The sequence below is a fragment of the Notothenia rossii genome (genome assembly GCF_949606895.1).
Source record: "Notothenia rossii genome assembly, chromosome: 7".
NCBI classification, from domain to species: domain Eukaryota; kingdom Metazoa; phylum Chordata; class Actinopteri; order Perciformes; family Nototheniidae; genus Notothenia; species Notothenia rossii.
In genome coordinates, this window is record NC_136905.1 from 1,508,494 (window position 1) to 1,536,417 (window position 27,924).

The window sequence follows — 27,924 nt, forward strand, 5'->3', positions numbered from 1 at the left end:
TGCCTGGACTGTGTTCCACTGGACATGGAGTTCCTCTGTGCAACCTGTGACATGGAGCCCCACAAGAGGAATATCTTCCATGACAGAGAGGCTGCGTTCAATGGATTTCTGGAGCCCATTCCCCCTAAAACTGCTGTGGTGGTGGATGAAAATGGCCAGCCTCAGTTGTATGAACAAAGTATATAAAGATTAACAATACATCACAATGTCCCATTATAGTGTAGTTCCCAGAATGAAGTGCGTGTGGAAGTGTACATAGCTGATTGAAAAAAGTATGATTGGTTTTGACTAGGGCTGGAAGATATGTGGAAATGATGCAAAATGTTATTCAATATCTCAATAATCTAGAGAATGGGGTTAGCGTTTTGGGAAATTCATCTAAGGGATTAAGGAAATACTGTAAATACACCCTTCCTAACTTCTTTCTATATTGCAGTATTTCAACTGCCTGTTCCTACTCCAAGGTCAATCTGTGAATACTTTGATGACGTTACTCCTTGGAAGCATATTTCTGTGGTCACCAGCAACGGTAAGTTGTTCTGAAAGCCCTTCTTTTTGTACAAGTAGTATTGTAGGCAGAGTTTTACCACTTTGTGCAACGCAAAGATTTTCATCACCTGGTCATTTTCAGACCACACCCAAATGCCATGTCAAATAGCTAATATATCATATATGCACATCTATCATAGATGTGCATATATGATATGGTAGTAGATGATCTACTGTGTGTACAAACTACCTTTACTTTGTCCATTTGTTCACAGGACGATATGAAGTCATGTGACCGTGCTGTAGTTCCTTTATAGCCCAACATTAGCTTTTTACGTTAGAAATCATAAAGTGGTGTTAATATGTGGAGATTATTCCGCTGAACTAAACGTGTAAGAATCAGAAAGGTTTGTTTGACTCAGAGATTATTTTAATACTAAACTGTTAAAACTAAAGCCTTGAGGTTCATTTCTCAGACAGAAACAAAGCAAACACAACATTTTCCAACCAGGAGAAACACTTTTGAAATCAGCTCACTCTCAGAGTTTCATGGATTATTAAAGAAGTTTTATTATTTTTTTGGTACATAGCTAATGACAACATTTATTACAGTGATGTTGAACATCTTCATGATTTCTGGAGGATTCTGCTGTGTTCCGAATTTAAGACGATTTGCTTCATCGTAATCTCATGAAAACCAAATTGGTCAAAACTCTTAATGATAAAAACGAGTAGAATTTGTGATGCAACAAGTTTTTGGTATTTAGTATCTTATGAATTTGGGAATGCTCTCCAATAGGTGGAATTCTTAAAAACAGCTAAATTACTATAAAATACAGAAAAAGACCGTAAAACATGTAATTAAAATTGATATAAAGTAAAAAAGATACTGAATGATTGAAAATGATTACAAAACTGAGCTCAGTACATTTGAAATAAGAACATTAAAGAAAAGTTCAAATCTTATACATTTTGGCAAATTACAAATATAATCGGATTTCTCTAAAAAAGCTATTTATTTTTTACATATAATAACGTTTTTTAATAAAAAAAGCATCAGCATTATTATGAAAAAATAAGTGTATGGACTATTTACTTTTGTTCAATGGGCTTGGAGCTCACAGGAAGTCAGGAAACATGAGGCATTCACACATTGCTGGTGACTTTCAGATTGAAAGCTCTATTTTATATCGTTGGTTAAAAGCTGTAAGAGCTGACATGTGTGTGAGAGGAGCTCCTTGGAGCTGCTACTCCGCTCCCTGAGCTCCTTCCTCTTCAGCAGGAACACCCAGGTAATCCAGCTCAATGTCCTCCTGTCGGCTCGGCCTCCGCCCCCTGGTGGCCTGGAGAGACATGACAGCACACAGTGAGACTTTCTGCATCACTCCTGTTCAATAACACACACTAAAGGCTTCTCAATCCTCTAATTTCCCCTCCTCGACTCCTCGGTCCTCCGGTAGTGACCCGGAAATTAATTTCAGAACGCCATGTTGAAGGACATCTCATTTCTCTAAATGCACTTCGAGGACCGAGGATCAAGCGTTGAGGAGGCTCTCTGGAGGAGCTATAACCAAGGATACACTGATGGTTCCTCCATGGCTCCTTCGTGGATGCATTTCCGGGAACAGAGATGTTTCAAAGAGTCGTGACGCACGGCCGGACTTATCTCAGCCAATCACAGCTCTGCATGCATCCCCTGGATATTATTTTATTAACTGCTTTCATCGCGACGCAATGTTTACAGTGAGAACAGCTGTGGCAATATATCCAGTCTCTGATTGTGTTACGTTATTATGAGAGTACTCTCATACTTGCTTGATTCTGCAATTGTATATATTTATATAAATGTCAGCATCTGTAGCCTGTTATTGTCTCATTACACCACACTGTGAATTAATCAAAGTAAATATATAAGTGGTCATGAACACATCTGTCCATCAGACAGAGGGCTGCTGTGCCTCCTGTCATCATTAATGATACGTCTCTTTAAAATGACCGCTCAGAGGAGAGGAGTTCTCATTTCTCTAACCGCCTGCTGCTTCCTCTCCTCTCTCCTCGGTTCCCCTCCTCAGTCCTCCGCTCACATCTCCTGTGGGCGGGACTAAGTATTGAGGAGGGGATTCGAGGAGGGGAGTTAGAGAAATGAGAAGCCTTTACTGTTTTATTCAGTCAGTGGAACAACAACATGTTTCAGTCCCTCATCATTCAGTCAGTGGAACAACAACATGTTTCAGTCCCTCATCATTCAGTCAGGGGAACAACAACATGTTTCAGTCCCTCATCATTCAGTCAGTGGAACAACAACATGTTTCAGTCCCTCATCATTCAGTCAGTGGAACAACAACATGTTTCAGTCCCTCATCATTCAGTCAGGGGAACAACAACATGTTTCAGTCCCTCATCATTCAGTCAGTGGAACAACAACATGTTTCAGTCCCTCATCATTCAGTCAGTGGAACAACAACATGTTTCAGTCCCTCATCATTCAGTCAGTGGAACAACAACATGTTTCAGTCCCTCGTCATTCAGTCAGTGGAACAACAACATGTTTCAGTCCCTCATCATTCAGTCAGTGGAACAACAACATGTTTCAGTCCCTCATCATTCAGTCAGTGGAACAACAACATGTTTCAGTCCCTCATCATTCAGTCAGTGGAACAACAACATGTTTCAGTACCTCATCATTCAGTCAGTGGAACAACAACATGTTTCAGTCCCTCATCATTCAGTCAGTGGAACAACAACATGTTTCAGTACCTCATCATTCAGTCAGTGGAACAACAACATGTTTCAGTCCCTCATCATTCAGTCAGTGGAACAACAACATGTTTCAGTCCCTCATCATTCAGTCAGTGGAACAACAACATGTTTCAGTCCCTCATCATTCAGTCAGTGGAACAACAACATGTTTCAGTACCTCATCATTCAGTCAGTGGAACAACAACATGTTTCCGTCCCTCATCATTCAGTCAGGGGAACAACAACATGTTTCAGTCCCTCATCATTCAGTCAGTGGAACAACAACATGTTTCAGTCCCTCATCATTCAGTCAGTGGAACAACAACATGTTTCAGTCCCTCATCATTCAGTCAGTGGAACAACAACATGTTTCAGTCCCTCATCATTCAGTCAGTGGAACAACAACATGTTTCAGTACCTCATCATTCAGTCAGTGGAACAACAACATGTTTCAGTCCCTCATCATTCAGTCAGTGGAACAACAACAACATGTTTCAGTCCCTCATCATTCAGTCAGTGGAACAACAACATGTTTCAGTCCCTCATCATTCAGTCAGTGGAACAACAACAACATGTTTCAGTCCCTCATCATTCAGTCAGTGGAACAACAACAACATGTTTCAGTCCCTCATCATTCAGTCAGAGGAACAACACCATGTTTCAGTCCCTCATCATTCAGTCAGTGGAACAACAACAACATGTTTCAGTCCCTCATCATTCAGTCAGTGGAACAACAACATGTTTCAGTCCCTCATCATTCAGTCAGTGGAACAACAACATGTTTCAGTACCTCATCATTCAGTCAGTGGAACAACAACATGTTTCAGTACCTCATCATTCAGTCAGTGGAACAACAACATGTTTCAGTCCCTCATCATTCAGTCAGTGGAACAACAACATGTTTCAGTCCCTCATCATTCAGTCAGAGGAACAACAACATGTTTCAGTACCTCATCATTCAGTCAGTGGAACAACAACAACATGTTTCAGTACCTCATCATTCAGTCAGTGGAACAACAACATGTTTCAGTCGCTCATCATTCAGTCAGTGGAACAACAACATGTTTCAGTCCCTCATCATTCAGTCAGTGGAACAACAACATGTTTCAGTCCCTCATCATTCAGTCAGTGGAACAACAACATGTTTCAGTCGCTCATCATTCAGTCAGTGGAACAACAACATGTTTCAGTACCTCATCATTCAGTCAGTGGAACAACAACATGTTTCAGTCCCTCATCATTCAGTCAGTGGAACAACAACATGTTTCAGTCGCTCATCATTCAGTCAGTGGAACAACAACATGTTTCAGTCCCTCATCATTCAGTCAGTGGAACAACAACATGTTTCAGTCCCTCATCATTCAGTCAGTGGAACAACAACATGTTTCCGTACCTTGCAGTAGAAGTAAAGTCCAACGATCCCCAGCAGCAGAGTCAGCGGCAGGACGACGGCTCGGATGATAAAAGGTACTGGATCTGATCGAACACCTGGACAGCATCACATCAAGAGTCAGCAAACACACAGAGACCTGAACCCACTTCAGCATGGAGACTCCTCTCTACAGTTATATTACAATAAACTACATCTTCTTAAGATCTTCATTCAAGCCCAACCCTTTCTCCTGTTCATACCAGACAGTAGGACTGTAGGGAGAAGCTGCTAGCTGTATCTGTTGAACACTCAGTACTCATGGCAATACTCCAATGTAAACTACAGCTGACTGGAGGATGTGTGTTCTGGATTCATGTCTTCACGGTTCATTGCACTTATTGTACGTTGCTCTGGAAAGCTACATGTGATGTAAGGGTGTGACTGCTTCAGTAAAACACTCAGTCCTCACCAGCGTTCTCCTGGGGAGCATCACGCTCTGTCCTACAGTAAACTCTAACAGCTCACCTGTGACGGTGACGGAGAGCAGACGGCTCTCAGAGGAGAAGTCCTGAGAAAAAGCAGAGACGTGATAAACACAGCTGTAGCTTCCCTGGTGGGCGGGCTCTGCAGACAGGAACAGGAAGTGGGCAGTGTGATTGACAGCTGGCTCTGAGTTGGAGTTGTTTGCTGAGTTGATGGAGGTGAAGTTGAGCTGGAAGGAGCCTCCTGGGTACTGAGGCTGGATGGAGCAACTGATGGTGAAGGTGGAGCCTCTGAACACCTGGAACCCCTGCTGCTGGGCCCCGGAGACCCCGTACATGGAGGAGGAAACAGAGATGTTGGGCTGAAACAGCTTATCTGGAGAGAGAGAGAGAGATTTTATTTTTTAAAGATTCCTTTATAACAACAACAATGATCTTATTTAGCTCGACATTGAGAGAGATTTTATTCTTATTTTGGATTTCTTAAAGCCATCTCTTCTCATAGAAACAGAGTTAAAAGCAAGCTCTCCCTCCACAGAGCACACAGATGCAGTGAAACACTAACGGTTTAGAAACTCCTCCATGTTTCTCATCAGATAGTGAAATCTAAAATCTGACTCACTCTTGCTCTCACCAAGAGAAACACATGTTAGTGAGTTGCTGAGCTGCTGTACTGTTTACTTTGTTGTTCCTGCTTTTGGAGATCCACATGTTTGCCTGCCCCAGCAGAAACAATACAAACAGTCTCTGAGAAAACCTCCTCAGTCTGAAGACACCGCTTTGAAACATAACAACCAGCTCTCAGTCTGTGACCGTCCGAGAGAGAGAGAGAGAGAGAGAGAGAGAGAGAGAGAGAGAGAGAGAGAGAGAGAGAGAGAGAGAGAGAGAGATTCCGCTCACCTCTCCCGTGTAATTCTCCAAAGTTAATGTAAACTTGAATAATGTACTTAATTTGAATGTAATAATTATGTTGGTTGTTGTTTGTGGAAGCTCCAGTGAATGAGCTCCATTAACTGAGTTTTAAACATCACTTTAAAAGTAAGATCCCCATAGGCCCCGCTAACTCGATCGGATCGGCATCAGTATCGGCCGATATTATTACATTGCATTTAGCTGACGCTTTTATCCAAAGCGACTTACAATAAGTGCGTTCGACCAACAAATTACAAACTTGAAGAAAACAGAATCATATAAGTACATCAGGTTTCATAGAGCTAAAACATTTCAAGTGCTACTCAACTGGCTTTAGATAAGCCAGCCTATCTAGGGTCACACCCAGATTCCTTGCAGTCTGAGTCGGGGAAACAACAGAGGTGCCGATGTTGATTGTTAGGTCAAGAGTGGGACAATCTTTTCCCGGAAGGAAAAGCAGTTCAGTCTTCTCAAGGTTGAGCTTGAGGTGATGAGCAGACATCCAGTGAAAGATGTCAGCTAGGCAAGCAGAGATGCGTGCGACGACCTGGGTCTCTGAGCGGGGAAAGGACAGAATTAATTGGGTGTCGTCAGCATAGCAGTGGTATGAAAACCATGCGGGCTAATGACTGACCCGAGCGAGTTTGTGTACAAGGAGAAGAGGAGGGGATCGAGAACAGAGCCCTGAGGGACCCCTGTAGTTAATTGACAAGGGTTGGACTCAGACCCTCTCCAAGTTACCCTGTAGGTGCGGTCTGATGGGCTTACCTGAGCAGGTGAGAGTCAGGAAGAAGGAAGAGGAATATGATGCTACACACTCCCTCAGAGCAGATCCAGACTCAACACACGCAGGACGGATCCACCACACAGGTCTCTCTGAGGACTCCTCTCTCCGTACAGAAACAGCAGAGCCACAGTCGAGCTCTCTGCAGAGAGGATCTGCTGTCTTCAGGGTCCAGAGAGGGTAGCCCTCAACTGGTCTCCATTCTCTCTGATGTTCCACCTCCAGGTCTCCTGCACAGCGACTCTCTCCTCCCACCAGCTGAACACCACCAGGCTCTGCAGAGAAACAAGAGAGAGATCAGAGAGAGAATAAAGAGAGTTTGATGAGAACAGAATGAACCAATCACAGCTCCTCTCTACCTGAGCAGGTGAGGCTAACAGCTGTGCCAGGTGAGCAGGTGTTTCTCTCTGAGGCTGAGCTACAGTCCAGGAGAGCAGACTCATGGCCTCCACACTGGAACTCTTTGGTCCCCATTGGAGCCTCCCCTTCTCCATAGAGCGCCCCCTGGAGGACTGAAGGAGCCCCACAGCCCAGCTGCCTGCAGACCACCTGAGCATCCTGCTGGTCAAAGTCAGCCTCACACACTGAGGACCAGGACGGGTTAGACGGGTCAGAGTTCACCTCCAGTCTGCCTGAGCACAGACCAGTCCCCCCCAGCAGCCTGACAGAGTCTGCAGAGGACAGAAGATCAAACAGAGGTCAAAGACACAAGGGCAAAATGACTGACGTGCCCACTTCCCTTTTCCTCCACACGAAGAGGGAGGGAGTGAGGAAATGTGTTTTCAGAGCAATAACACGTCCTTTCCTCGGAGTGTGACGTGAAAGGACTTCCTGTGTGATTCCTGATCGCTGCTGGATCGGCTGTCAGTGGCTTTAACAGCTGCACACTTCTGACAGAGTTAGTGTTCGCAGACATGTTGGCTGTTCTATTCCTAATGAGAGGCTCCCAGTTATCACTGCCAGAGCAGCAGCAGTGTGTTACCTGTCTCACCTCACACCTGCACAGTGGGGGTTCTAGAACATTCCACATGGGGGGGGCAAGAGGTCAGGGGGGCATGGGAGGGGCAACAGTATGTGGTATTTTATACTGTATATAAAACCTACTCATTGTTAAATCATGGCCTAACACAAATGTTCTTAACCTGTTAATCCCGATTGCCCCCGCCAGCGAAACTGTGTCTCAGGACTTCTTAACATTTAACAACCTATCAATGTGTCATACTTACTTAACGGGAAGAAACTCAGCTAACTGACGATATGATCCATTTTCGAAATGAAACACAAGTCTAACGCCAAGCGTCTCAATTAGCACTAAGCGAAAGAGCGCTAACGCACTTAGCACATAACTCACGGTAGCAATATTTTATACTTCATGCAATCTGCACAAACTAGATATCATATGAAAGTTGATATTCCACAGATTCCAGAGGTATAAGTATCATCACTGTGCGACCAAAACTCACGGCGGCGAAAGCCAGCAAAGACAAAACACAACTTCACTTTACGGGGCCAAAACGGCAAATACGTTGTTGACAGTTCTGCTGTGTAAGTGGCCGTGTCAGACCTGACCTTTGCCTCACCTACCTCTATTAAGCTTACCATTGATAAAAAGATGCTAAATTGGCTGTGAATAGAAAGGATGTATGTTTCCATCATGTCTTTTCAGACGTGTGAGACCAGGCAGATGAAACTAGATACAACATTCTGAACTTAAGTGCACTAAACATTCTAGATGGGGCAATAAAAGCGTAAATGTTCCAGTCACAATTCTGTGAAGGCGCTTGTGGTTTTTGACACCTTGAGAGAGGTTACAGCGGGTATGAAGACAATGAAGCACAGGATGCAGGCGACCTACGCAAGGATTTGAATCAACGTCCTGGGCCAGAGAAGCGTAGAGACAAGCTGTCCTTATTGTCTCTGTTAATAAATGAAGTCTGTGCTAATGAATTAAAGTATAACGTTTGTATATTTGAAATTGAAACGTTTATAGAAAAAATCTTTATTTGTTGTATTTTTAAACCTTACATTTTTTAATGTTCGATAATTAAAAGACGAACATTTGTGACTTCCTTCTGACTCAAAGAGAGGAAGGGGGATGACCCATGATGAAGAGAGGGAGGAGGAGGAAGACTAAAAAGAAGAATGGAAAAGAAGAAACGGGGGCTTTTTAGGCTTTTGAGGCTTTTCAAGGCTTTTTGAGGCTTTGAGGCTTGGAGTCTTGGGGGCTTGGGGGAAGTCTTGTGAGGCCCAAGCCCTGGGCCCTGTGCTTGGGCTCTTTTAGACGGCTTTAAAAGATTTGACTTGTGTACCTTTTGCTTTTGTATTTTGACTTGGTGTCTTTGTTATTTTTTAAGGATTCTTTTAATCCTCAATTTTTGTTAAAACCTTAATAAAACCAGTTTGTACTTTGTACATTTCGACCCAACTCCTGGTCCCTCTCGTGGTCTCTGAAGGTATCTGCTTGGTCTTAGAGTGAGGTAAGAACACCCTTCCTTGGAAAAGGCTGACATTAGTTGATCATTTGGATTTTAAATTGTTTAAGGGGAATGTAAACTCTGCTAAGGTTAAACTTTAGTTTCACATTGCACTAATAAAAGTTGAAGTCGTTTCAACTTTGTTGTTGAGGTGGTTTTGATTAATGTTGAAATATTACATATGCTCTGCTGATGTGGTAATATCACTGCTGTGACATTGATGTTTGACTCTGGCTGTGTTTGATATTACATTTGCATTGTTTTGATTGATATATTTGGGGATCAAGAGAGGGTGGGGTTAGAGACTGTGGGTTCTGAAGCTGCCCTAATTACCTGGGAGTCTCCAATTAACAGAGGGATTCTCCTCCAGTTTTGATAGTGCTCTGGGGTTCTACCAGCCCACCAACACCTACTGCACCGTACAGCGTGGTGTTCGAGGCCACGCTGTAAATACCCCCCTAAGCAGATTACGTTGATCTTGCGTGTAGATTCTTGGGGGTTTAGTCCTAAAAAGATTGGACGGACGTTCACCGGAGTCCTATCAGCACCAGAGTTTGGTATCGGAGACGGCCTAGATATTAACATTGGTTGTATCGAAGTTAGATTCCTTTTCAACATCTTACCTTTGCTGTTTTCAAGGGCATTAAAACGCATATAAACGCTGCAGAAGGTTAATCCAATGTCTCTGTGTCACTTTGAAATCATTACTGATAATTCATCATAACATTTATACCAAAATTAAATTATACCTCCTTTGAAAGACTTGTTTTTAGTTTTACTCATCCGACCTGGAAAACTTTGCAGGCAATCTTATTTGTTACAGTGTACCGTGCACCAGGTCCTTAGTTTTTATCGACTTTGGTTCTTAAAACAGATAAAGTCATTATCGTAGGTGACTTTAATATTCATGTTGACGATGATAAAAATAGCCTTACTGTTGCATTTAACTCTATATTAGATTCTGTTGGTTTCCGTCAGAGTGTAAATAAACCAACCCACTGCTATAATCACACTCTCGACCTTGTTCTGACTTATGGTATTGAAATTGAGCAACTATTAGTCGAACCGCATAATCCTGCTTTATCCGACCATTTCTTAGTAACTTTTGAAGTACTGTTACTAGACTACAAAGCATTAGCCAAAAGCTCCTGCAGCAGAAACCTATCTGTTAGTGCTATAGCCAAATGTAAGGAAGAGATTCCACCAATACTTAACTCGATAGCATGTCTGCATGTAAGGGAGGAAACTTATACAAAATGTACACCACCCCAAATTGATCATGTTGTTGATAGTGCTACAGATGCGCTGCGAATAAAATGAGACTCTGTTGCTCCTTTGAAAAAGAAGGAAATAAAACAACATAGATTAGCTCCATGGCATAATGCCCAAACCCGCAAAATAAAGCAAAAGTCGAGACAACTTGAAAGGATATGGCGTTCCACTAAACTGAAGAATCTCGTTTAATTTGGCATATTACTCTCAATGAATATAAGAAAGCACTGCGTAAAGCGAGAGCAGCATACTACTCTTCATTAATAGATGAGAATAAGAATAATGCAAGATTTCTTTTCAGCACTGTAGCCAGGCTGACAGAGAGCCACAGCTCGACTGAGCCTTCTATTCCCATAGCACTCAGTAGGAATGATTTTATGTGCTTTTTTAACGATAAAATTGTTACTCTTAGAAACAACATTAATGACCTCTTGCCTTTAACCAGTATAGTGTTATCAACAGCTCCCGGAAACGTAAGTTCTAATAATATTACACTAGATAGTAAACTAGAATGCTTTTCAGCCATAAACCTTGAACGATTAAATTCAATGATTCTCTCTTCTAAACCATCAACGTGTATCTTAGACCCGATTCCAACTAAGCTGTTAAAAGAAGTTTTTCCATTAATTAGCACTTCTTTATTAAATATTATGAATATGTCTTTATTATCAGGCTATGTTCCACAATCATTTAACCTGTTATGCCCTGGGCCTGTTGTTCAGGCCAAGGCTCGAAAATGACATTCCCAGAACACACAGAATCACTGGTGTGGGGTCGGCGAGACAGCGAGACACTGCAGAACTCAGCCTGGGCACACACACAAACCCCCAGCCAGGCTGCGAAAATATGAAGGTTAGTTGTTACTGAAATGATCAAATAAAGTCAACATTTCACAGTGTTTACAAACATTGACCTTACCGTTCACCAGGCCTCACCCCCCCCCCCCCCTGAGTGACAAGGTGAGAAGTCAACTACTGTCAGGGAACATACTGTTACCCAGTTAGCTGACTTTGTGTATTGCAACCAGCTGCAATGGATCATGGATCCACCAGGGAGAGCCGTGATGGACGATGCCACAATGAAACTCATATGAAATAAACAGCTGATTCCTCACACACACAGTAGCCTGTTGTTTCTATACATACAATAGTGAGACGCATGCCTCTGGTTAATTACTATATAACTTGTTTTCTCCATAAAAGCTGGTGTGGTGGGTTGAAAGCAATACGGGAGGGAGGCGAAAATAACTATATTTTATAATACAGAAGAATTGTGATGCCTTGGCTTTATCTGAAAACTGACAGCATAATTGCATTTATGGCCTGGGACACACATATTTATTTAGATATGTTTTAAACAAGTGTAAATAAAAGGCTGGAGTGTTTCTTGCTCTGCCAGGTACAACAAGTGGGAGCGCGGTGCAAAGTATCTACATAGAATACAGCGCAGGGTTGTTTTTGTTCTTATTATACATCAATGTAGTCCGCTGTATAGAAAACTGTAGTTTCCCCACAGCAGCAGACGCACATTTATGGCGTCCGCTAGCGCATCATAAATACGTCGACAGTGTAAATGCAGTCGGATTCTCAAAGCACTGCAGTCTCTTCTCCTCAATCCTTTTGAATTATCCTATCCACTATTCATTAACCCTGAAAGGGTCTGTCGGCCATCATCGGTGTGACGAAGCTCTACCGTCCTTCCCCCCTCTGTTAACAAGAGATAGTAGCCTATGTTGCGGACTCTCTTTGTTTAAAATAATTAAATGTGATCGGAATGTGTGGAGAAAGTCTCCCAAGTGGGATGGGAGACTTTTGACTTTTGTGACATCCCGATGGACAATCAGAATTACATGCAGGGCAGCATTGCTGGCCTGAAAGGGTCTCTGGAAATATTTAATTCAGGTTTTAAAAAAAGTGACAGGTTCAAATCAGACGTGGAAGAAGTATTCCGATTATTGACCTAGGTAAAAAGACGTGTTAGAAGCAGATTTCCTGCATTCAAAATTGTCAATAGCCCAAGTGAAAAGTATTATCATCTGACAGTAAAATGAATCATTATGTTATTAGTATTAAATACATATAAGTATTTTTACAACTTATATTTAGAAATACTCTGTTGTAATTATTGATGCATAAATGTGTTCATCCATTCAATGTGGCATCTGCTATACTGGGGTTAATGTATGATATTACATTATAATACAATACATTACTGTATAATACGTGATAATGTATGAGTTGATTTACTTCGATTTACTGTAGCCTACTGTGTACACCAACAATATTACAAAAAACATACTGCATATTAAAGGAAACTATTGTAAAGGTAAAAGTATGAGCATACAAAATAAAGAAGTGTAAACATTTACATTATTATTATGATTATTTAATATATAAAGACTATATATTATTGAATTACAATTAAGATAATAAGATTAGATATACTTTATTTGACCTAAAATATTGATGTTTTTTCTAGGGCCGGGACTTTAACGCGTTAATTAAGATTAATTAATTACACAAAAATTAACGCGTTAAAATTTTTTTACGCATTTTAATCGCAGTTATTTTTGCACCGCGGAACGTTTCTCACTGGATGAGTTTCAGGGGTACCGATTATACTGGAGCACCAACTAACGTTCATGACTTCAAACAACAACAAACCACAGTGAACAATAGTCAAACATGAACGAAGAAGCTGATGAGACCGCTTTGGTTGGCCCCGTGGATGGGACATTTTGTTTTAAAAAACGGACGGATGGAAGCGTCGATAAGAGCACGGTTGTTGGCAAATTATGCAAAAATGAATTTGCATATCACCGCAGCACATCAAGCCTCAAGTATCACCTCAATGCAAAACATATAGCAGCTAGCGTGGAAGCTAGCGTGGACGTTAGCCCGACTCGGAGTACAAGGACCCACACCCAATTCGCGTTGATCAAACAGTGGCCTATGCAACAGAGAGATTTTATTTTTCATCAGGATATTGGAAGAACAGGAGGGATTGAGGTCAATCACTGGCACTTTTTTATTTGATTTTAAATGGTACACTTTATGTTGAACTATTTATTATGTTGTTGGTGCAACTGGCACTTTATGTTGAACTGTTTATTGTTTTGGCCAAGGTTATTGAGAGAGTTGGACTGAAATTGATTAGATTTTTTAAATCAACTGTTGGTAAATCAACAAAGTCTGTTATGGCCTCTGAAGCAACAGAGAGATGTTTCCTAATAGTCAGGGTTTCCAATGTTCTGAATGTACTTGAAAGTATTGGGTTTTACTTCAAAAACAAAGTGTTATAGTTTACAGAAGGTCTACCTACCTATAGGCTACCTGAATCTCTGAAATGTACTATATTCCTAAATATGCTATTGCTACACTTTATGGCAAAAATGGCACTTTTCTGTTGGTCTTGGTTAAGAACCACCTTGAAAAAAATAAACAATGTTTTGTTGCTTAAGCTTATGTATTCAGTCATTATTCAATGGTAGGCTATACTAAAATCCAGGTGAAAAAAATTGCTTCTCACTGTTCTCAGGTCAAATATTTATATGTGATTAAAAATGCGATTAATTTCGATTAATTAATTACAAAGCCTCTAATTAATTAGATTAATTTTTTTCATCGAGTCCCGGCCATAGTTTTTTCATTATAGTAGCCTATGAAACCATAACAAATAAGTGATTAAATGCTACAGTATTCAGCAAACACAACTGCAGAGCTGCAAACATTGCAAACAGACTAAGTTCTACACCCAGTTGTCTTTGTGTATTTGTGAATGAAGCTCCATCTCATGGTTAAATCCTGTAATTGAACAAATGGGGAAATTTGGCCTAGTTTTCAGTTTTCAGTTTTCAGAGCGTAAGATGCGCATAGCTTTCACTTCTCAATGGTAACGTGTGTGTGTATGTGGAACTTTCCATTTGATTCTATTGGCTCTAACGGTTAATAAAAATCGACCAATGGATTCCAGAGAAATGGCAAATACACCCATTTCCACCCAAATGACCCCAGAGGTAGTTTATTTTTGTGCTAAATCTCTCTAAAAAGGTCAGATGTCACTTGTGTTGCATCAATCTTGATACAGGGTACTTATTATATGTTATACTTTGGATTCCTAAAGCTTTTAGTCTACCTTACCATCATCCAAGGGTGGTTTTCACTGTAAGTAATATGTTTTTTTTTGGACGGACACTATAGTTTATATTTGTTTACTATTTACGATGTTCAATATGAATTTACTTTAAAATAAAAACATCTATATTGATCCTGACTTTTCTACATCCAACTCACTTTGAATTCATGAACTGCTTGTTTCGTTGCTTGAGAAGCTTGTGGACATCGTGTAGGTTTGTTTCTACAAGTACAATTTTAGGGACACAAAGTTAGAGGGCAGCTGGGGTGGCAAGTCTGTGTATTTGGGGGCCCCCTGTAGATCCGCCCCTGCACCTGCATATCAATGACACCCAGCCCTATGTAATGCACTACACATGCAGAGGGAGTCACACTCAAAAAGCGTTTTTTTTGTATACATTTAACAACATTCAAATGTGTTTTTGATGCTAAACATTTAACACTTTTAAATTCATATATTTGTGGATTTATATTGCTTTTATTTAAAACAATAAATATTTGTGTGGATCAGAAATATATTTGTGAAACTTGTTTACATTTATACAAACCGCTAAGTGTGTGTGTGTGCGTTGAATCATATGTGTGTGGATGGAGACATGTGTGTATAAATCCAGAATCACATTTGTGAATCCTTCTGTGAGCATTCCTTTCTTTTGAGAATGATCTGACCCCACACATCTGGAGCGTCACGCTGCTCCAGCTGCTCCATCTGCTCCAGCTGCTCCAGCATTCAGCTAGCGCTCTCCTAACACCAGCTGCTCCAGCTGCTCCAGCATTCAGCTAGCGCTCTCCTAACACCAGCTGCTCCTTAAAGTACCGTTCACTGATGCATATTCACATAGAAACATACACTTAGCTGTCAGTTGAAATTGTAAATACTGTTGCCTAAATAAAGGATGTTAAATACAAAGTCTCTCTCATATTAAATATTACGTATGTTCTAATTCTAAACTTTGTGTATGTATTGATTACACCTGGAGGGGATAATACGAAGCAGGATTTTCGCTTAGCGAGCTAACTTCAGGGTAAACTCTGGGTTTCCGGTCCTACGAAGCTGGTTCTCTTTTTAGCGGGCTAGATCTCCATGGTAACTTATGCTGTGCGGCTAACCTGCCCCGGAGCAGGTTAGGTTGCAGGCTAAGAGCTCAACTCAGTGAAAGCACTGCCTGCTGACCAATCAGAGCTCAGTGTGCGGAGTTTAAAACGATCAAGTCATATTACAGGAGAAAGGAAATACAGAAAAGCTGCCGTTGCAGGAAAGACGGCCGGTAAAAATCACTGACTGTGTGAACGTGAACATTAATAGAATATCACCTCCCATCTTCAGAGCAATCTGACTATTATAACATTAGCGTTAAGAAAGCTTACTTAAATATCTGCCACAACATAAGTAACCGGATCAGAGTAACATTAAGTACAGTCCACGGCATATCACATCATAATGTATCATATATCTCCTTATCTGAGTCAGCTGAGCCGTATCTGGCCGTGCAACACTCACAGTGTCACATACTGTATGCAGAAGTATTATTTTAACCAACACATTAAGTTGACAAAACACTCGAGTCAAATGTAATGAAAGTCAGATGGTGTCTTAGACGGGGCAGTGATATCATAAACCTGTTAATGTACGCATTCAAACACTTGTTCTGTTACCAGCTGTATTCACCTTGCAGGTGCAGCTATGTGGCTTTGATCCTGGATCAAGTGTTTCAGTCATGGATGTTTAAAGTTTAACTTCTTCATATGTCTAATATTATAGTTGACTTTTCATTCAGGAAGTATGACGCTGCGCTGTCAGTACGCTTCTCCATGTTTGTGATTGGTCGAATGCTCCAGCTACCACCCCTTTCATGTGAACGCGCACCTAACTAGATAGGACACGGCTGGCTTGAGCGATCCACTTGATAACCCGCGTCGTAGTACCGTTTAGCGAGAGCGCGTATGTTTTGGATTAGGGCAACCGGCTAACTCAAACATATCCAGGTTAGGTTGAACCAGCTTCGTAGTACAGGCCTCTGATTACCCGTGATAAACAAACAAAGCTTCTGCCACATGAATATCAAACGGATTTTCATACACATTGTGATACTACATTAGATGTCACACTGCTACCAGAGGAATGTTCAGTGACGTTTATATCATGTCTGGATTTGTTCCAGACACTTTTTAATCTCGGTTAACCCCCCATGAAATGTGGTTGCTTAAAACGATTGTTTTAGAGGATGTCACGAAAGATGTCACTGATGATGTCACTGATGATGTCACTGATCATGTCAAAGATAATCTTACCTGAGCAGGTGAGATTCAGGATGTTTTGAGAGGAATGTGATGCTGCACACTCCCTCAGAGCAGATCCAGACTGAACACATTCAGAGCTGATCTTCCACACAGATTTCTTTGAGGACTCCTCTCTCCGTCCCACAGAAACAGCAGAGCCACAGTCGAGCTCTCTGCAGGCGACAGCTGTTGCCTTCGGGGTCCAGCGAGAGTAATAGCCCTCCACTGGTATCCATTCTCCCTGATATTTCACTTCCAGTTCTCCTGAACAGCGACTCTCTCCTCCCACCAGTCTGACCGGCTCTGAAGAGAAACAAGAGAGAGATCAGAGAGAGAATAAAGAGAGTTTGATGAGAACACAACTAACCAATCACAGCTCCTCTCTACCTGAGCAGGTGAGGCTAACAGCTGTGCCAGGTGAGCAGGTGTTTCTCTCTGAGGCTGAGCTACAGTCCAGGAGAGCAGACTCATGGCCTCCACACTGGAACTCTTTGGTCCCCATTGGAGCCTCCCCTTCTCCATAGAGCGCCCCCTGGAGGACTGAAGGAGCCCCACAGCCCAGCTGCCTGCAGACCACCTGAGCATCCTGCTGGTCAAAGTCAGCCTCACACACTGAGGACCAGGACGGGTTAGACGGGTCAGACTTCACCTCCAGTCTGCCTGAGCACAGACCAGTCCCCCCCAGCAGCCTGACAGAGTCTGCAGAGGACAGAAGATCAAACAGAGGTCAAAGACACACCATCAAAGAGATTAAACTATTTCAGATTGAAACTGGACTCAGTTCCAACATGAGTTGATGATGAACAACAGAACACATCTTTATACAACCCAGTCTCACGGCATTTCGTGTTATAGTCACAACATTTAATCTTTTGATTCGTGTTCACCAACACGATTTTCCCCTTTTTTTCGTGTCACACAGAACGATTTGAAAAGCAATGTATTTCTACTGGTAGTATGTTTTGTGCCTGCAGCACGTCTTTTTGTCCGTTCGAGTCGTGGAAGACCGGAAGCTGTGGGGTTCATAAAAACATGTTCTTACTCAATATCAAGCCATGATTATTGTTTTTATTTTAAATCCTATAATGTCTGACTTTTTGTTGCCATCTGTGAGGAAAAGAAATGGGGCTCAGAGCCTCAAAATACTGAAATCTGTATTTTTTTTTATATTTCCTTCTAATTTGTTATTCTTTTCTAAATAACACACTGTTATTTACTCACCAATAACACACAATTATCCTTGTTTTTATTTATTTGTTTAAGTCCATAATCCCTGGCTTTTTTGGCGTCCGTCAGGAACTGAATTTCAAAATAAAAATAGCCGGAAACAGACGTAGGTCTATAAGGGACATTTCGAGCATCATTGTGATACACAGCCACTGAACTGATTACCCAAGATCCTCAGCTATGGTTTAAGCTCGCTGATTGGATGTTTTATCTGCAATGCACGTTGGGATATGGTGTTTATGTGATATGAAATCCGAAAAAAACATTAAAAAAAATACAGATTTCAGTATTCTGAGGCTCTGAGCCCCATTTCTTTTCCTCACAGACGACAAAAAAAGTCAGACATTATACGATTTAAAATGCACACAATAATCATGGCTTGATATTGAGTAAGAAGACTTTATGAACCCCACAGCTTCCGGTCTTCCAAGACCCGAACGGACAAAAAGACGTGCTGCAGGCACGAAACATATGACCAATAGAAATATATTGCTTTTAAAATCGTTCTGTGTGACACGAAAAAAAGTGGAAAATCGTGTTGGTGAACACGAATCAAAAGATTAAATGACGTGACTGCTCAGCTCCACCTCTGCTCTCACACACTTTCAAAAGGTTTCACTCTTTACTCTCACATGTGTGTTTCACATGTGTTTTCTGATTGATGTTTGTAAAGACGTTGTTCTTCAAACATGGCGTCAGCATTGAATTCAAGTTGTTTGTCTATAACATGAAATGCCGTGAGACTGGGTCACATCTACATCTGATACCCTCTAGCAAATGGTCTCCATTAGTGAACCCTTTCCCTGTGTCTTCAACAAAACCTGATCTGGTGTTTTCCATTAAATGGGGAAAGGTATCATTCTAGAGGTGGAGGCTCCAAATACCCCGGTGGGTTTCATGACTCTTCATATCAGCCGTGCTCCAGGCTGCAAGGAGTGGAATGAAATGTAAAACTGCTTGTTCATTTCTTTTGGTTCACATTCCATTGATACACTTTAGGGACACAGAAAGCAGAGAGGCAGAATGTGGAGTGAGACGGCCCCTGCTGTGAGGATGGTGGCTCTCTCCCCTCTCACTCTTTTTAAACTCTGAACATGGATTCTTGTGACTCTGTAAATGAGTGCTATATGTTCCTCCTTCCTCTGCGGGGTCTGGGGGACGTCCTACGTTGTGTTTGCCCACCCACAACGCCCGGATGCTTCATACACTGTTTATCATTTGTTATTTGGGTTTGTGAAAATGAAAACTATAAATGAAAATGTCGTCGATTATGTCACTGATGATGTCACTGATGATGTCACTGATGATGTCACTGATGGGCTTACCTGAGCAGATGAGATTCAGGATGTATTTAGAGGAAGATGGTGCTGCACACTTCCTCAGAGCAGATCCAGACTGAACACAGTTAGGACCTATCCCCCACACAGATCTGTCTGAGGACTCATATCTCTCTTCTACAGAAACAGCAGAGCCACAGTCGAGCTGTGTGCAGACAAAATCTGCTGTCTTCGGGGTCCAGAGAGAGCCCACCACTGGTCTCCATTCTCCCTCATGTTCCACCTCCAGTTCTCCTGCACAGCGACTCTTTCCTCCGACCATCTTAACACCACCAGGCTCTGAAGAGAAACAAGAGAGTCATGTACCTTCACTGATATTAGCATATTTTAATAATGAATCATTTATACTATTAATACTTCCAATTGATAATCAGATCATTAACTCGAGCTCTCTATAAACCAGTGGTGGGAAGTGATAAAGTTAAAGTACTGTAAGTACAGGTTTGAATACCTTGACAAGACTGAACTGCTTTTCCTTCCGGGAAAAGATTGTCCCACTCTTGACCTAACAATGAACATCGGCCACTCTGTTGTTTCCCCGACTCAGACTGCAAGGAATCTGGGTGTGGTCCTAGATAACAAACTGTCCTTCACTGCAAACATCTCTGCTACAACCCGCTGCTGCAGATACACTCTTTACAACATCAGGAGGACACGTCCCCAGCTGACCCAGAAAGAGACGCAGGTTCTGGTCCAGGCTCTCGTCATCTCACACCTAGACTACTGCAACTCCCTCCTGGCTGGTCTACCTGCATGTGCCATCCGACCTCTGCAGCTCATCCAGAATGCAGCGGCTCGTCTGGTCTTCAACCTTCCTAAATGTTCCCACACCACGCCGCTCCTCCGCTCCCTTCACTGGCTTCCAGTAACTGCTAGAATCCACTTCAAGACACTGGTGCTTGCGTACCATGCTGTGAATGGATCTGGCCCTTCCTACATCCAGGACGTGGTTAAACCGTACACCCCAGCACGTGCACTCCGCTCTGTGTGACGACCCATCCACACCACTAGGCGTTCCGTGGTCTCTTCCTCTCTCTCTGTTTACAGGATCCGGTGCTGTGGGGCCGGCGTTTACCTGATGAGCTGCACCTGGGTCGAAAAGGCCTACAAGAAGAGAGCCCAGCCGGATACGTCTCTCTCACTCATCTGGGCACTCTCTCCATGCCAGCCTCACTGACCTGTTGCTGGTTTATTATTCATAATAATACCCCTCGTCTCGCCTCCCAGCTTTCTGTTGCAGCTCAGGAGCCGGGTTGTAACATCAGCCAAACGGCTCGTTGCACCCGCACTGCGAGGGTGTGAATGGAGAACCCCAACATGGCTGTAACATGTGATGATCTGATGGAGAACCCCAACATGGTTGTAACATGTGATGATCTGATGGAGAACCCCAACATGGTTGTAACATGTGATGATCTGATGGAGAACCCCAACATGGTTGTAACATGTGATGATCTGATGGAGAACCCCAACATGGTTGTAACATGTGATGATCTGATGGAGAACCCCAACATGGTTGTAATATGTGATGATCTGATGGAGAACCCCAACATGGTTGTAACATGTGATGATCTGATGGAGAACCTTGACATGGTTGTAACATGTGATGATCTGATGGAGAACCTTGACATGGTTGTAACATGTGATGATCTGATGGAGAACCTTGACATGGTTGTAACATGTGATGATCTGATGGAGAACCCCAACATGGTTGTAACATGTGATGATCGGATGGAGAACCCCAACATGGTTGTAACATGTGATGATCTGATGGAGAACCTTGACATGGTTGTAACATGTGATGATCTGATGGAGAACCTTGACATGGTTGTAACATGTGATGATCTGATGGAGAACCCCAACATGGCTGTAACATGTGATGATCTGATGGAGAACCCCAACATGGTTGTAACATGTGATGATCGGATGGAGAACCCCAACATGGTTGTAACATGTGATGATCTGATGGAGAACCTTGACATGGTTGTAACATGTGATGATCTGATGGAGAACCCCAACATGGCTGTAACATGTGATGATCGGATGGAGAACCCCAACATGGTTGTAACATGTGATGATCTGATGGAGAACCCCAACATGGTTGTAACATGTGATGATCTGATGGAGAACCTTGACATGGTTGTAACATGTGATGATCTGATGGAGAACCCCAACATGGTTGTAACATGTGATGATCGGATGGAGAACCCCAACATGGTTGTAACATGTGATGATCTGATGGAGAACCTTGACATGGTTGTAACATGTGATGATCTGATGGAGAACCTTGACATGGTTGTAACATGTGATGATCAGTCGCAATTTTTACAGGCTCCCACTACCTGTTAGCATCTGGCATCTGTTAGCATAGATCTAGCTCTCCGGCTTAGGCTCCATCTATGTCCATCTATGTTCCATCTTTAACGCCATTGATCTGTGGAGGATCTGCCGCGGTTTGAGGGCCTGCCGTCCACCCATTTCTGCTTCTGCTGGTGGTGGTTCCCACGGCTGAAGGCCGCTATCCACCTGCTGTTAGAGGCCTACTCCCACCTGTTGGGTGCTACTGTGCGGGGGAGGCCTGGTCTGGAGATACCGCGGAGAAACCGGAGTGTTGCCACACTGCTGATTGCCTATTTCCTTGCTGCTGTCCTGACGTGGTTTTGCTTCGGGAACATCGTGGATGCTGTTGAGCTGGACTGGGAAAATGGCAAATGTCGTGTTTCTGCTGTGCCTTTTTTTGACTGTGCTGGACAAGGAGAAGTTCGCTAGTCATCCTGACAATTCTGCTGGATGCGGGTCCGTTCTGCCGCCCGCAGTGGACATCCCCTGTACAGGTTCGGATGGGTTGCACAAACAATTGCTAGTTGCACTGTCGCGGACATTCATTTCGTCAAATGTCTGTCTTTCTCACATGCCTGCCACAATGGTCCTTCAGAATTGTTTTTTGAACTCTAATCTCACTTTTGCGAAGTTTGCTGGTGACTCTAGAACAGCTGAAAATGTATGTGTGTTGATTAAGAGGAAAAGGTGCTTGGTATTTTTATTGTTGTTACTATCAGGAAATGTACAGCCAAATCCGGGTCCACCTGGTAGTTTTAGTCAAATAGCTACTCCTGCTGATTTTAGTTCTAGATCGGGGTTAGGTTTAATTCATTTAAATGTGCGCAGTCTGTTACCTAAATTAGATTTTGTCCGTATTTGGGCGAGTTCAACTGATGCTGATGTCATTGTCTTATCAGAAACGTGGCTAGACAAATCGATCTTGGCCTCTGACATTTACATAAATGGTTACAATGTATATCGCACTGACCGTCCTAAAAAAGGTGGTGGCGTTGCCATTTATGTCAAAAATAAGTTTTGTGTAACAAAAATGGTTTCCAAATCTGTTAGTAAACAACTAGAATTTTTAGCTGTGAATGTCGAAGTAACAAAGGGTCAACAGGTCATGGTGGTGGGTTGCTACAGGGCCCCCTCGGCTGTCAAGGACTCCTTATCTTCATTGGCAAAACTGTTATCTCAACTTTCCTACAAGGAAATAGTGCTGCTTGGTGATTTTAATTGGGACTGGTTAACTTCTGTGTCAGAGGATTTTAAAAACCTGTGTACCTCTTTGAACATTACTCAGATTATAGACAGTCCTACTCGCCCAAATATTAAGTCCCCAAATAAATCCTCCTTAATTGATCTAATTTTAACAAATGTTCCATATAAATACTCATCTGTGGGAGTATTTGCTAATGATGTGAGTGACCACTGTGTTGTAGCCACAATTAGGGACACTAAGGTCCAAAAAGTTAAACCACGCATCATCACAAAGAGAGATAAAAAACACTTAGTGGAGCAGGGTTTTTTACATGATCTGTTTGATTTTGATTGGGGAAAAATCGATCTGTGTGCTGATGTAGAAACTGCATGGTCTTATTTTTATCTTGGTTTTATAAAAATTATAGATAAACATGCACCTCTGCGTAAATTTAGAGTGAAGTGACGAAACAATCCCTGGTTTTCTGCTGAAATGTCCAGTCTCCTTCATGAGAGAAACAATGCCTGGGCAAAGGCTAGGAAATCAGGCTCAGAGGTGGAATGGCTACGCTTTAGGCAGCTAAGGAATAGCTTTACTTCAAATGTCAAAAGTGCTAAGTCAAAGTACTATTTGTCAGTTACCACAGAAAACCTGAATAATCCTAGTAAATTTTGGAAAGCCATAAAATCGATTTCCACTGGTGATATCCCAAATGAGCTACCTCCGTACCTCACCACAGCATCTGGCATTATATCAGACAGGGCCACCATGCTAAATTGCTTTAATAAGCATTTTGTCTCTTGTGGCTCTCTGTTTGATTCTGTCACTGACTGTGCTTCTGCTTCTGTGAACGCTCCAGTCCTTGACTCTGAACAATGTGGTCTGGAAAACCCTTTCAGTTTTACTCCTTTAACTGTTGGTATTGTCCATGAAGCTTTATCCAAGTTAGATCCTAAGAAACCGGCTGGCCCGGACAACGTAGAACCTTTCTTTTTAAAGATAGCTGCAGATTTTATTGCTCCACCTCTTACTTCTCTTTTTAACCTCTCCCTCAGCACAAATACAATTCCTAAAGTATGGAAGTCTGCTTATGTCCTGCCTCTACTGAAAGGAGGGGAGGCAACTATTTTAAATAACTATAGGCCAATCTCTAAATTGTCAGTTTTGGCTAAGGTGCTCGAACGACTTGTGAGTGAACAAGTAAAGGAGTTTTTATGTATAAATGATATCCTGTCTAAACATCAGTCAGGCTTCAGGAAGAAACATAGCACCATCACTGCAACAATGAAAGTGGTAAATGATATTACTAGTATGCTAGATAATAAACAGAGTTGTGCAGCTCTGTTTATTGACCTTTCCAAAGCGTTTGACACCGTTGATCATCGTGTCTTAAAACAGAGGCTACTCAGTACTGGCATATCCAGCCATGCAGTGGGGTGGTTTGTGAACTACCTCTCTGAAAGGTCCCAATGTGTTCACTTTGATGGGCTGTCTTCTGAGTGGTTAAACATTGCTAATGGTGTTCCTCAAGGTTCTGTTTTAGGTCCACTTTTATTCTCCATATATATCAACAGTTTAGGTGAAAATGTGGATGAAGCTACTTTACATTTTTATGCGGACGATACCGTGATGTATTGTGCAGGTCCCTCCATTCAGGAGGCGGTTGTTAAATTATAGGCTGTTTTTAACATTATTCAGACTCAGCTCTCTGAACTAAAGCTTCTTTTAAATGTGGATAAAACCAAGATAATGCTCTTTTCAAAAGCTAAAAAGTCACCAGAGCCTGTTTTAGATATTGTATCAACGCAAGGAACAAAACTTGAAGTTGTTGCCTGTTACAAATACCTTGGTATCTTGCTTGATGACTGTCTCTCTTTTAAACTTCATGTCAATAACCTGCTTAAAAAACTGAGGGTTAGGCTAGGTTTCTTTTTCAGGAATAAGTCCTGTTTCTCGCTTGAGGCCAGGAAAAGGCTAGTCACTGTGACCTTTTTACCTGTGCTGGACTATGGTGATCTGCTGTATATGAATGCACCTGCCAACTACCTAAGCAAACTAGATGCTGCGTATCATAGTGCTCTGAGATTTGTCACTAACTGTAAAGCACTTACTCATCACTGTACATTGTATACCAAGGCAGGTTTACCATCACTCACTGTACGGAGGCTCAGTCACTGGTACACTTTTATCTATAAAGCTATGTTGGGCAAACTCCCGTATTATATCTGTTCATTGATAAAGCAGAAAGTTGCAAGCAGCTATTGTCTGCGATCACAGGATATAGTCTTGTTAGATGTGCCAAGAGTAAGGACTGTCTTAGGTAAGACAGCTTTTATGTGCGCAGCTCCACTTGCTTGGAACAGTCTACAGGCAAAATTGAAATTGAGCATTTTTATTTCTTTGAATGTATTTAAGGCATGTCTAAATGAAATGCTTTCTGACACTCTGGGTATTTGTAAATGTTGAATATGTAAATATGATATCCTCTGTTGTTTGTATGTTGTTTTTATGTTTCATGTGGAACTAAATGATGCAGGTCTCCCTTGTAAATGAGATCGATGATCTCAAGGGACTAATCTGTCTAAATAAAGGTTTGAAATGAAATGAAATGAAAATGATCTGATGGAGAACCTTGACATGGTTGTAACATGTGATGATCGGATGGAGAACCCCAACATGGTTGTAACATGTGATGATCTGATGGAGAACCTTGACATGGCTATAACATGTGATGATCTGATGGAGAACCCCAACATGGTTGTAACATGTGATGGTCGGATGGAGAACTCCAACATGGCTGTAACATGTGATGATCTGATGGAGAACCCCAACATGGCTATAACATGTGATGATCTGATGGAGAACCCCAACATGGTTGTAACATGTGATGTTCTGATGGAGAACCCCAACATGGTTGTAACATGTGATGATCTGATGGAGAACCCCAACATGGGTGTAACATGTGATGATCTGATGGAGAACCTTGACATGGTTGTAACATGTGATGATCTGATGGAGAACCCCAACATGGTTGTAACATGTGATGATCGGATGGAGAACCCCAACATGGTTGTAACATGTGATGATCTGATGGAGAACACCAACATGGTTGTAACATGTGATGATCGGATGGAGAACCCCAACATGGTTGTAACATGTGATGATCGGATGGAGAACCCCAACATGGTTGTAAAATGTGATGATCTGATGGAGAACCCCAACATGGTTGTAAAATGTGATGATCTGATGGAGAACCCCAACATGGGTGTAACATGTGATGATCTGATTGAGAAACCCAACATGGTTGTAACATGTGATGATCTGATGGAGAACCCCAACATGGTTGTAAAATGTGATGATCTGATGGAGAACCCCAACATGGCTGTAACATGTGATGATCTGATGGAGAACCTTGACATGGTTGTAACATGTGATGATCTGATGGAGAACCTTGACATGGTTGTAACATGTGATGATCTGATGGAGAACCCCAACATGGTTGTAACATGTGATGATCTGATGGAGAACCCCAACATGGTTGTAACATGTGACGATCTGATGGAGAACCCCAACATGGTTGTAACATGTGACGATCTGATGGAGAACCCCAACATGGTTGTAACATGTGATGTTCTGATGGAGAACCCCAACATAGTTGTAACATGTGATGATCTGATGGAGAACACCAACATGGTTGTAACATGTGATGATCTGATGGAGAACCCCAACATGGTTGTAACATGTGATGATCTGATGGAGAACACCAACATGGTTGTAACATGTGATGATCTGATGGAGAACCCCAACATGGTTGTAACATGTGATGATCTGATGGAGAACCCCAACATGGTTGTAACATGTGACGATCTGATGGAGAACCCCAACATGGTTGTAACATGTGACGATCTGATGGAGAACCCCAACATGGTTGTAACATGTGATGTTCTGATGGAGAACCCCAGCATGGTTGTAACATGTGATGATCTGATGGTCTTTATAAAGTATAATCATGAAAGTGGTGGTGATGAAAAGATGATGATGGTTTGTTGTTGACCTTTGAAGTATATCCTGGTTTCCATGGTAACATCATAAATGATTAAACTAGGATCAGTTAGTGAAGTCTTTAAACTGCATCATGTTTTATGATAATGGTTGTTTACAGACTGTAATCACTTAAAGAGTAACAGGGTGAATAAACTGAGCACGTTACCTGTTGAGGTGTGTTCTCCTTCAGCCTGGAGTCCTGAGGAGGAATCAGAAGATAAGGTAAACAGAGTTTCCTATCATCTCAGGAACACGTCAGTGAACTCACTCTGGAGTCATTCCACCAGTTCACTCTAGCTGAGAAGAACACGTTCATACAGAGAAGTCACATATTCAGAGTTAAAGCAACAGTTCACTTTAGAGAATATGCTCCTTCAGTTCAAATGAGTCATGGTGCACCATCATCACACTGAAACATGTTCTACAGCAACAATTACATCAGGAGGAACCACAGAGGATGCTGCCAGTTCCCACCTTCTGCTGTCACCTGAACGCCTCACTCCCCTATCACTAACTGCAGACATTAACTAACTGAAAGAGATGCTGCCAGTTCCCACCTTCTGCTGTCACCTGAACGTCTCACTCCCCTATCACTAACTGCAGACATTAACTCACTGAAAGAGATGCTGCCAGTTCCCACCTTCTGCTGAAACCTGAACGCCTCACTCTCCTATCACTAACTGCAGACATTAACTAACTGAAAGAGATGCTGCCAGTTCCCACCTTCTGCTGTCACCTGAACGCCTCACTCCCCTATCACTAACTGCAGACATTAACTAACTGAAAGAGATGCTGCCAGTTCCCACCTTCTGCTGTCACCTGAACGTCTCACTTCCCTATCACTAACTGCAGACAT

General features: G+C 42.2%; 2 protein-coding genes across 2 annotated transcripts in view; both read right to left on the reverse strand.

The window, feature by feature from the left end:
• Window positions 1-27,924, reverse strand: part of LOC307013548 (uncharacterized protein) — a gene marked incomplete at its 3' end in the record, with an annotated part of 315,140 nt that overhangs the window by 245,303 nt on the left and 41,913 nt on the right. The window lies entirely within an intron of this gene.
• LOC307013411 (scavenger receptor cysteine-rich type 1 protein M130-like) lies at window positions 1,041-19,763 on the reverse strand (the record flags this gene model as incomplete). Its single annotated transcript, XM_079640808.1, has 8 exons — window positions 1,041-1,832; window positions 4,622-4,716; window positions 5,126-5,458; window positions 6,763-7,053; window positions 7,138-7,449; window positions 16,950-17,240; window positions 17,325-17,636; window positions 19,490-19,763. The coding sequence occupies 8 exons, from the start codon at window positions 19,761-19,763 to the stop codon at window positions 1,737-1,739; spliced, it is 2,004 nt and encodes a 667-aa protein (XP_079496934.1). The 3' UTR covers window positions 1,041-1,736.